Source organism: Puntigrus tetrazona, chromosome 22, assembly GCF_018831695.1.
Source record: "Puntigrus tetrazona isolate hp1 chromosome 22, ASM1883169v1, whole genome shotgun sequence".
Classification (NCBI taxonomy): domain Eukaryota; kingdom Metazoa; phylum Chordata; class Actinopteri; order Cypriniformes; family Cyprinidae; genus Puntigrus; species Puntigrus tetrazona.
In genome coordinates, this window is record NC_056720.1 from 7,703,344 (window position 1) to 7,715,516 (window position 12,173).

A 12,173-nucleotide genomic window follows, 5' to 3' on the forward strand; every position below is an offset into this window, starting at 1 on the left:
ATGTGCTGCCAACACGAGGCAGATCACGGTAAATAATTCACAATAAATAAATTGGATCATGCCGTGATGTGAGAGGCCACATCCAACAAATTAAGAGCGGTGTTCAATGCGTCAGAGCGCGGTGGCATGCTGAATGTTTCATGAGAGCTCAGTCCAACAACCCATTCTTCTCAAACGACAATGATGTGGATATTCAGTCGTGACTCGGCAAAACGCACAGAACCCTTCAAACCAGAGCGACCAATGAGAGAATGAGGAGATGCGCTGAGAACAAAGAAGAAGAAGAAAAACTTTCGTATCGCTCCTCATAACAAAGTACCTCAAGGGAATATGTTTGCATCAGGACAATCATAACCTCCCAACTAATGCTATTTGATGACACAAGTTTTACATTTACATAATAATACATAATATTTTCCAATGTCTGATGCCAATGCCAGAAATTAGAAAGTAAAAAGTTAAAAAAGTTAAAAATAAATTAATAAAATACAAATGAATTAATAATAATAAGAAAAAGAATATTTGGAATATTTAAACATTTGATTAAAACTTAAATAAATATTTAGAAACTAAAATAAAATAAAATATCACAAACTACCTCAGTAATTTAGATTTAAGAGATTTAATATGTAATATTTTTATTATTAATATACACAATTTTATTTGCATTAAGTTTTAGTATAAACAAAACTATTTAATTCCATTTACTTAAACCCCAAGTAATATGTTGAATAACTGTTAAAATCTTAATAATATAAGTACTTTTTAATAATAATAATAATAATAATAATAATAATAATAATAATAATAATAATAATATTATTATTATTATTATTATTATTATTATTATTATTATTATTATTATTATTAAGTACTTGTATTATTAATTATTATGTTGATTATAAAAACATACAAGAAAAAAAAATAAATACAACAAAAAGCAAAATGGAACAAAACTAAACAAAAAAAAGAAAGAAAGCCAAACAAAACAGATCAAAACCCCAGCGTTGTAATCCAGTCCTCTGCGGTCCATTTGCCAACGTCCGTTTCCATCAAAAGTGCTCAGTCACCCTGTCCATGTGCCGTATCGATGTTTCTTTGTATCTCATGCAGTCACTAGTGGATGATTTCCATCTTAATATCTCTTTAGGAAATTCCCCGCTTCCAACTAGATGTAAGCAACTTATTGATTTTTGGAAGATGAAGCTCTACTCAGCTGATGGACGTTTAGACCGACACTTAGGGAACGTCCTCATGGTTAAAAATCAATACAGTATTATGCTGGGTTAATGCGAATATTCCATTATATCCTCTCAATGATGTAAAGTGCGGGAGTTGTGTATCGAGGGAAATCCAATACATCCTGCAGAGCAACAATATGGTCCAAGTCCAAACACAAACCCAGCACTCAGCAAGAACGAAAAAACATGCTTTTTCAGACTGTAAGAGCATTAGAATCCTCACACTTTTGTCAGATATTTAGACATTACTATTATTATTGTTAGTAGTAGTAATAGTAGTAGTAGTAGCGCTGGGCAACGATTCTTCACGAATAATCACATCCAAAGTAAAGGTTTTTGTGTGTACATGATACTGTTTGTGTGTGCGTACTGTGTATATTCATTATGAATAAATAAATGCACACACATGTATTTATTTAAGTAAAATATGTTGTGTAAATATTATATAAATTTATATAGACATTCACTGAATACTTTACTACTTACATAACAAATATACACATTGCACACACATTAAGTACACAAAAAACATTAATTATATTGCAATTAATCAATGCCCAGAACTAATTCATATTATTATTATTATTACTAATAAAATAATTTAATTAATTTATTTTTTACAAATTATTATTTAAAAACAAATAAGTAAAAACAAATTTAAATACAGTAATATATATATATATATATATATATATATATATATATATATATATATATATATATATATATATATATATACATACATACACACACACACACACACAATTAATATTAACTCACATTAACATCAAAAATATATTAAGTAGTTACTGAGATTATGAAACAGTGGAATAATTATTGAGATTTTTGTAGAATTATTATTATTATTATTATACAAATTATGTGTGTTATAAAAACATATCAATAAAAACTAAATACAATATAATAAATATTATTTATAGAGATTAAAATATTAATTGATATGCAATTAATATATAAATTAATCAACAGTTTAATAATATTCAGCATTATTATTAGATCAGTGATTATAATAATAAACAATTATAAATAAAAAATAGAATTAAAATAAGCAATTAAAAAAAGAATTAAACTCAATAAAAACATTATTTTATATAATTTACAATCATAATCACAAAAAAAATAATTTCAAGTCATTTCTCTATACGTTACACTTTCATGGATTCTGATTTTCTGAATAAATCTGTGCAACGACTAAAAAAAGGTTTTTAATTGTAAGCCGTGACAGGTCAGGAAAAGTTTCATTCTGCTCTACCAGACAACTTTTCAAACAACTTAAAAGTGTATGTCTGTGAAAAAAAAAAAAAAAAAAAAAAAGCATCGGCGTGTTCTGAAGAGCACTGCTGCAGAGGAAAACTTTCTCTAAAGTCCCAGACGACAAAATTATGTCAAACTTCAACTTCCTTCCTTTCCGCGATGCACTAAACCTCCCCAGTAATGAAAGCCGGTGGGTTAGTTGGTCCCTCGGAGAGGTGGACGGTAACTGAGATTCAGCGCCGGACAGAAATGGACAGCACTTATGAAAACTATTTTGTTTTAATAATGTTGGATGGATCGATATAAAGTAAAAAAAACGATTTAGAAGACGATTTGTTACTGTGATGCCTCCTAATGTACTTGACAGCCATTAAAGCTGCGCAGAGAAACATTACCAGCAATAATCTGAGGACGTCCTTCAAAATGCTAAACGGCTCTGACACGAAGGACACAAAAGAAGACTTTCTGTTCAAGATGTGAGGGCTTTAAAGTTTAAAGTCAACACTAAACAAGCGAATCAGCTGTATAATATGAAGTCCTTTTCAGAATACAGAACATGAGCGAACGTCTTCACACACGACTGTAACCTTCACTGGATACGAACCTCCTCCAAAAGTACTGGGAAACTACTTTCTCAATACGATTATCAGAAGGAGTCGAGTGAGAGGATCCACGGTAAATGTTTGAGATGATTCGTTTGGGAATCATTTAGGCAAACTATGCTTTTGCATGCAAGTTATAAAAGCCTTTTTGGGATAAAATATCTTTCAAATTTGAACATCAAATAAAAATGTAAATAGTTGCAAACAGTATAGATTAAAGATTCTTTTATTATATTTATTATATTTTTTGGTCATTACAGAACAAATAAACAAATATATTATATATATATATATATATATATATATATATATATATATATATATATATATATATATATATATATATATATATAATTGTGTATTTAATTTTTAATATAATTATGTATTTTTATATAAATGTATAATTTTTTATAATTGTTAGTTTAGAAATAAATGATAACTATATTAGTCATTTTTGTATACTTTAAAATGTATTTTAAAGCCATCAATAGTGAATTGTTTTAGTATTTATTCCATTCTATTAGGAATTATTCAATTACTTGGGATAAAATATTATAAAAAGCTAAATAGAGAAAATATGTCTGTAAATATGCCTCTATATAATCACATGTACTTGGTTCATAGTGAATATTTACTCCTCTCTATTTAGAATTAATTCACTATTTAAGATATAATACATTTTAATTATATATATATACACACACCTTAAAAACCCTAAACCAAAAAAATTTAAATGCATTTGATGAATCAATTATTTCTTTATATTAAAGTATCAAATAATGAGTTTCAAGTCAGAATTGATGCATTAGTAACAAGTCTCAATGAACAACTTCATTGAACTTCAATGAACAATAATCACTTGGGATAGTAACCCTACAAACCAAAGCAGCTGCTTTACTTGACACGTGAAACACTGCTCTACAACACATAAAATCCTGAAGCTGCATAATTACAGCACACTAAATCATCCATTTTGGGCCCAATGGAGAAGACTAATCGGTTAGCTGCTCATAAAGCAAACGCAATGCAACCTGACAACGCTCGCCCCGAGAAAACGTTAGCGTTCGGGTGAGCGGTTCCTGCGAAACGTCTCTTAGCGCGCTAGCGCATTCCACAAAACCCCGAGATCAGAGTAGCAGCAAGAAGTCGGTTATGAAAGCGAGCAGAAGCTATCTTTATTCATCTGCGTCAGTCCTCGGGGCAAAGAGTCGGTGCAAAATTAAAGCAAATGGGATGTTTTAGGAGCTCAGACCAGCTGAAATTTCTCGCGCCGAATTTTAACGAGGATGTTTACGGATGGTGATGAAGAGCGTGAGGTGATGCGCGGCGACGGCGAGCGACTCACCGCAGTTGGCCTCGTCCGAGCCGTCGGCGCAGTCGGGGTCCTCGTCGCACACCCACAGCTTGGAGATGCAGTGCATTGTGGTCTTGCACTGAAACTGGGACGGCGAGCAAGTGTTCTCGGCTGGAGACGCGGAGAGAAGGAGAGATCATGTGATCAAAACTTTGAGAAGTTCAGTCGACAAACCACAGAAAAAAAAAAAACTTCAGTTTTAGAGCTACTTTGCGGTTTTGTCGAGGCTTTATTCTGCTGCGGCACTTTTTGAAAGAGTAGCACCATAAAGAATCAGCAACAGACTGCAGAAAACCGTGCTTTGATCTTCCCACAGACCCTCAGAAATGAAGCCATGGATCCTGCATAACAACGGGAACGTTGCTCGCAGCAGGCGATCTGAGGTCCGACGGTGATTGTCTTGCAGATTGTATATAAGGAGGTGAATTTGAACACAAGCGCCGCTTTGATGGCTGTAGCACCGGCGCTTTAAACGGTTACGGTAAAATATGGCTCTTGGAATATTGCTGGCACCAGTGAGTGATTACGTTTGTGTTCATTTTCTAATTGGATACAGTATATAAGTGCTTAACCGCACTTAATCGATTTAATCGCACCCATAGTAACGTGCATATGTGTGTTTGTGCATTTTTTTTCACATCAAAGTATATAACTATACTTATGATGTATATATAGTTTTATTTAAATTATTATAAATGCAATGTAAAATTATTTTGGCATTAATGTAACATTTTATTACCTACACCCACAAGAATTTCCCAATAATGTAAAATTACTAAAAGCAATTATTTACTAATTTAAAAAATTACTTAACAAAAAAAATAAATGTATATTTATATATATATATATATATATATATATATATATATATATATATATATATATATATAGTATGCAATATTTAATAACATTTAAATTATTTAAAATTATATTAAATTATATTAAATATTAAAACACTCCTTCTAAATTGTAATTATATTTTACAATATATACTGTATTTTTCAGCAAATACAGTAAATGCAGCCTTGGTGAGCATTGAAACATAAAAATGATTGATTCCAATTTTTTTTACTGGTAGTGGATATATTAATACACCTAAGTATACATATAAATTATTCATCATACAACGATATTGAAGAATATGTACTTTTAAAATAGCTTTAAAATGTAAGTAACAAAATGATGCATACTGTAGTCTAACATATTAGAGATATTATCGTTATTATAGTTTAAATAATATATGTCTTTTTAAGTGAGGGGGTTGTGTTCAAAATATGGTGGGGGAAAAAAAACACATTTTACAGTCTTTATACATGACAAACCATGATGTTTCGTTACTTTTACTTTTGAAGTTAAGCTTAAATTATGGTTGATATAACACATATTCCTGGAGAACTTTTTCAAGTCCCACCTGGATTCAGTTCTGAACATTTTAAACTTCCCCTAACCATGATTAATTCATGCTAAAACAAGTAAAACAAGCCTGTACCCCGGTGGTCTGAGTAACCGCAACTTCTTCTCCCTCACATCTCCGCTTTCGAACCGCTGCGCGCTAAACTAAGCTAAGCCCAGACTCGACATTCCCGGCGGTGGAGCGGCAATCCTGACCCACAGCGCTCTCCATCCTTTGGGGGGGAGGTCTAAAGCCGGCCTCTAATGCCATGCTCCATATGCGATTATCCCTGTTAAACCCTCCCTCTGTTTGGCTAATCAGTGCCCAGGGCTGAGCTCAGCTCCCCTGGATCCAAGACGGCGTTAGACCCCCTCTCAAAAGCCTCTTAGAGTTCTGGGGACCCTCCGGGCTCCGTCCCATGCAATGCTGTTAATGATTTTCCTCGATTTTTACTTCTATCTTTGTGATTCTCTCTCTCGGAGAAGACAGACAGCTTCTCTCCTGCGCTCTCTCATAAGGGCGTACCAGAACCAGGCGTCTTATCAAAGCCCAGCCAGATACTCCACTCTGGGGAGGAGTGAGAAATTAGGCCCCTGCTGTGGCTTCAAATGGAGGATTCAGATCTGAGCGAGAGCATTAACTTCTGCCAGACTCCTCCTTCTGTACCGCCACCTAAAATAAGCCTTGTATTTGGACTAGGATTCAAATCCCCGCCGCACGAAGTGATGATTACTCCAGCCTGATTTCTGAAGGTGACACGAGACGGCTTCTTTGCTTCCTGGTTAGCAAGTCTACCTCGCTTTTTCTTTCTTTCTTTTTTTTTCATCTCACTCCTTTCTTCTCGCTGTCGGTGTCCTAAATTCCCCTCGAGCAATTCCGTCTGCAGCCGAGGAATGAGAAAACAAAACAAAAAACTTTGGGCAATGTTTACCAGGCTCCTCGCTTGGCACTTTTCTCATCAGCCGATTCAAAGTTCTCAAACAGTTTGTTGAATCTGTCTGAGTTTGACCTTCACGAGCCAATAAACACATTCAGAAGTCATAAAGAAGGGGATTTCATCTATTTCTGACCTCCCTCGCCCTCATTTTCTGCTTGTTTTTCTCCTCCTGAAGGGAAATCTAGCTCGGTGGGTATTTAGCTGAGATTCTCTCAGGAAAGATGAAAACTAATGCCCTTCATTGACGCTGATGTCAACTCTGAGAGAGAGAAAGAGAGAGAGAGAGAAAAATGAGACTCTTACGGCAATCGGTTTCATCTTCACCGTCTCCACAGTCGTCTTGTCCGTTACAGCGCAGGTTTATAGGGATGCATTTTTGCCGGTGAGTGCACTTAAACTGGCCAGACAGACAGATGTATGAGTCTGAAAGCAAATGCAAACAAGGATATCATTGAAGGATGCATCATAATGCATTATGCTTGGTCTCCATTTATCTATCCATCAATCTATAATTACCACAGTTGGCTTCATCAGAGTTGTCTCCGCAGTCGTTCTCTCCATCGCAGATGAAGGGAGGGAGGGCACACAAACCCGTTCCACACTGGAACCTTCCGGGCTGGCATTTAAACTCCGCTGTAAACAAAAAAAGAGATCAAATGAGTGAAACAACTAAAATAAAAGGTGGATGAACTAATATAACGATAAACAAAATCGCAACAGATGTAGTCAAACAAAAAACAAACAGAAGAAGGACAGACAAAACAAAAAGGTAAACACAATATAGAAACAAAAATAAATAATAATTAAAAAAACAAAGACACAAACAAACTAACTCGAGGAAAAGGACAGGACAAAGAATGAATATAGAAAAAGGTGAAAAAAACAAATAACAGAAAGGCAGCCAAATGCATATTAATATACAAATAACAAAAAAAGCCAACCAAACAGAAAGAAAGGCCAAGGTCATGAAAGAACGACGAATATAAGACAGACGGAAAAGACTGAAAAAAACAACAAAAACCAAAAGGAAAAAACTAAATAAAACAAGGACAAAGGTTCAAACACAAACGTAATGAACAAGCAAATGCAGAAATGAAAGAAAGAATGAGTGACTGAACAAGTAAATAAACAAATTAAAGACATATACTGAAAGATGGCGATACATGCAGATAAAATAAACAAGAACAAATGAAGAGACGTTAAAAATTAAACACAGCAACATATTTCTGAATGAACAAACAAACAGAACATATTCATAAAAACAAGTCAATAAACAAGGAAATGAGAAAATTGTTCACCTAAATGGGCAAGGAATGAAAATAAAAAAAAAAATCTAAATAAACTTGAAAGATAAAATGGAACTAAACACAAACAGAAAGACAGACAGTTATATTGCACAGAAAAGAAAAACAAAAAAAAAAAAAACACATGATAGAAAGGTTCTTTTCTTTTTTTGTTTACTGGAGTCTTTTGTTCTTTGTCAGCTTTGACGTCTCTTTACCATTTCAACGTGTAATAAACTTCCTTTCGAGATAACAAATACTTCCCAAAACCTGATTCATTTCTGCAGCTCTTTGGAGTGAATTAGTCTATTCATCTCTCAGTCGAACAAGCACAAGCACACAAAAACTAACCTATACAATATCATTCAACCAAAAAACACTTGAATATAATCTCTATGACAGACATATGTTTATTCAAAAACTATCGCTGCACGAACTGTCGAAGAAAATTACAGGAATAAACTGCCACAAAAAAGATTTTCCTGTCCTCAATGCATGAGCCAAATGGCTCAAGCGTCTGAAGGATTTCCTTCTTTCAGTCGAGCTCGAAGAAATTACGGTTGATTATGGAGTCGCTTCGTATTTTCCTCGAATTCACAAATACAGAGAACTGAATTAGTGGGGGGAAAAAAATCTCGACCTAGGCTTTTTTTCTGTCTACTGCAAACAAAAACTCAAATCAGAAGTGATTCCAACAGAGTTTGATGTTAGCATCTTGCTAAGCTAATAACACAACATTAAAGGCACGTTTGCCCAAAAAATTAAAAAGGTTGTTAATCATTCTCCCTCATGTTGTTGCAAACCCGTAAGTCATTAGTTCATCTTTAGAACAGAAATTAAGATATTTTTGATGAAATCTGAGAGCACTTTGACAAGAACTTTTTATGCACAAAGAAAACAAAACTTTATTAAAAAATTATTCTCCTCCAAATCACATATCCTGGCATTATCGAGCTTTCCTTTGCACGTAAACAAGGCTCAGCACAAATGTGTTTAACATCAACAGCATCATGTGATGGCAGACAATCAAGTGATGTGATGGCATCATTGCATTCATACGAAAAAAAAAAAAACATACTCTAGTAGATAACTGCAATAAAAAGGCCTCTTAGAAGGCTCTCTAGATAGGCAGCTAACTAGATGTTGAATTTTATAAGCCTTGATCAAACTGTTAGCACAAATCTGATCATATTTACAGAGTCTGAACGACAACAAACTACATGAAATCAGATTTTTGCTACTCCATTCCGAGCTACAATTCATACGTATTTTGGAATCGTATTTAAACTGGATTCCTGGAAATCCATTTCAGTCTGACCGGTCCGATAGGATTCAGCCTAGCTTTTCACATTTTCACGGCACGTAAAAAGCGTAAAGACATCAGATGGTTTTGGTAGAAAATATGAGGAAAGTTTTTGAAGAAACATGCTTATGTTGTTGCGAACTGCAAGTCAAGCAGAAAAAGAACATTTACTGATAGTATACGCATCTCTTTGATTTTCGAAACTAGTAAAGACGACAGCACATAATGAAGCCAGACATTCCAGCCAACAACAACATGATGTCATGTATTGCAAACTATATTGGTGTTATTGTCGTTTTTAGCAGTGGCATAACACCGCATTGCCAATGGAAACAACACATATTCTGTGAAACTAAAGAACGCTTACCGACAAACACAAATCAGATATGAACAATTGTGTTACACTGTGTGTACAGTCAATCCTCTATATCAAATTCCACCCAGATATTCACAAAAATCGTATTTAGGCTGAATGAGGCTATATACCCTACAAGGCACTGTATTCACATCTTCATTTTCAATGGCTTAACCAGTTTGGCTGATTGACTCTATGTTTGGTTACTCACGGCAATCTGCCGGTTCATCAGATCCATCTCCGCAGTCGTCCACAGTGTCGCACTTCCACCAGAAGGGAATACACTCATCCGTACCACAGCGGAACCACACACACACACACACACACACACACACACAGAAACAACCTCTTGAACAACTATTTATCGAGTAGCAGACTGGTTATAATTGGTAGTTAAAAGTGGTGCCAAGAGTAGTTGAGCTACCACAAAGCCCTCATTCTGGCTCCTGAGGTAATTATAAAGTCACACCTGGCTGGCGGTGCAGTTAGAGAGACAGGTTTTGTTGTCGTTTGCCAGGTAGAAGTGTGTAGGGCAAGCGCACTTGTATCCCCCACCAGGGGAAAGAAGGCATAGGTGACTGCACCCTCCATTAGTCACCTGACACTGATGCTTTGGCACTGAGGACAAACAACAAACAATAAGAAACAAGCCTGAAACAACATGACTCTAGCATATAAAGTCAAATCAAAACTGTAATACCATCAGGTTGTCGGAGTGGATGGTAGACTTTAATGTCTCGAATGGTTTGCCAGGAACTAAGGAGTTCTGTATGTTGGCCGCCGGACGTCTTGTGTGAACGACTGAGGGTTTTCGACTTCTGGTCGCTCCAGTAGATGAAGTCCTCAAAGAGTGTGAGGCCGGTTACGCCACCTATGTCCTTAATAGGGACTGGAAATCGGGAATGAGAGAACTTACTTAAGATAATTCAAAAGGAGACTATATTTGAAAAAAGGTGAAACATACCTTTGTGTCTTTTTGTACCATCCATGTTCGAAAACAAGATATGGTTCTCGTCAGCCCAGTAGATCCTTTTGTTGATGTGGTCAACAGTCAAGGCTGAGGAGCACGTATTTCTGTATCGATTATGACACGAGGCTTGCTGCCGTCCATTCCGATCCGTCCAATTTGGGGCTGCTCGCAGCAGTCGATCCAGAACACATATCTAAGGCACCAAGGGAATAAATGGCTTTAAATGACGCGGTGCTTCTTAAAAGGGCACTCAAAAGCAATGCATTTTGGGACTGCAAACAATAGGCAATAATAAGCATCATTTACCCCATGTGAGTGTCGAGGGCAAGAGTGGTTGGATTCCTCAATCCAGTCCTCAGCAGTACAGTCGGGTAGAGTCCATTAGCTTTCGCCACCTCCAGGGTCTTTCTCTCTCCGTCACACCAGTACAAGTTCTTGCCGATCCAGTCCACAGCGAGAGCGCTGGGGACCGACGTTCTGTGAACCACCTGAGAAAACAGCAGTCAAGCTAAGTTGGTCTCTTTTGGCAAGTTATTCACATGGATTTATCCACAGCTGGTACCGTAGGGAATAAATGCTTCCTAGCAGAAAGGTTCAGAACGGTGAGGGTGAGATGCAGCTGTGAGCTGTATTTTGCAGGTAGAGTCATATAAAAGTCTTTATTATTTCTGCCAACAGTTATTGTCATGACAGGAATTTAAATCCTCATTTTTAACAGTATAAAATAAAATGAAGTGAAATGTAAATATAAACCTCATTCTGGTATGAACGAAAAATTAACAAGAAAAGTCCAAAACGTCCATGAACTATGGATTATATGTTCTAAACTGGTGTTTTTTAGGTCCACAAAAATAGTTAGCATAGCATTTAGCCAGAAAATTAACTTACTAAGTCTTTACTGCAAAAAGCCAAACTACAACAATAAAATTCAACAAGTTGCAAATGTAGGATAAAAGGAAATTCAGAAATAAAGAGGCTTTGATTCTATAAATAAAAATAACATTTTTAAGGCTATGATAAACCTCTAGATGTGTTGTTTCGATGGTTTACATGTTCAGAAACAGCTAGCATAGCATTTAGCCAGCAAACTTTCACTGCAAACAGCCAAAATAACTTATTTTCTTCAAAAAAAAAAAAAAAAAAAAAACAAGACCCATAGATGTGTAGTTTTGGTCCCTTATGAAAGTTTTTAATATAGTAAAATTGTAGTAAAAATGTTTTTTTTCATACTGATTACCATTTTAATAACCACAATTTTACTACAAGTTGTTCACAACAACCATGTTTTTTTTTTTTTTTTTTTTTTTTTTTTTTTTATTTTGTGGTATTATTTGTAGTAAAACCATGACAAATTCAAAGGGGGCAAAAATAGCTAGCATAGCAGTTAACCAGAAAATTAGCAAGATTTCACTGCAAAAGTTCAAACGAACTTCAACAGTTGGGTGTAAATGGGCTTTCCT

At 35.1% G+C, this 12,173-nt stretch overlaps 1 protein-coding gene across 1 annotated transcript in view; it reads right to left on the reverse strand.

Annotated features, from left to right (window-relative positions):
* Positions 1-12,173, reverse strand: part of lrp1ba (low density lipoprotein receptor-related protein 1Ba) — a 228,098-nt gene that overhangs the window by 41,556 nt on the left and 174,369 nt on the right. The window contains 9 exon segments of the mRNA XM_043222495.1: positions 4,464-4,583; positions 7,106-7,225; positions 7,319-7,435; positions 9,955-10,048; positions 10,213-10,361; positions 10,444-10,632; positions 10,708-10,803; positions 10,806-10,906; positions 11,020-11,201. Of these exon segments, the coding sequence (XP_043078430.1) occupies positions 4,464-4,583; positions 7,106-7,225; positions 7,319-7,435; positions 9,955-10,048; positions 10,213-10,361; positions 10,444-10,632; positions 10,708-10,803; positions 10,806-10,906; positions 11,020-11,201 (1,168 nt within the window).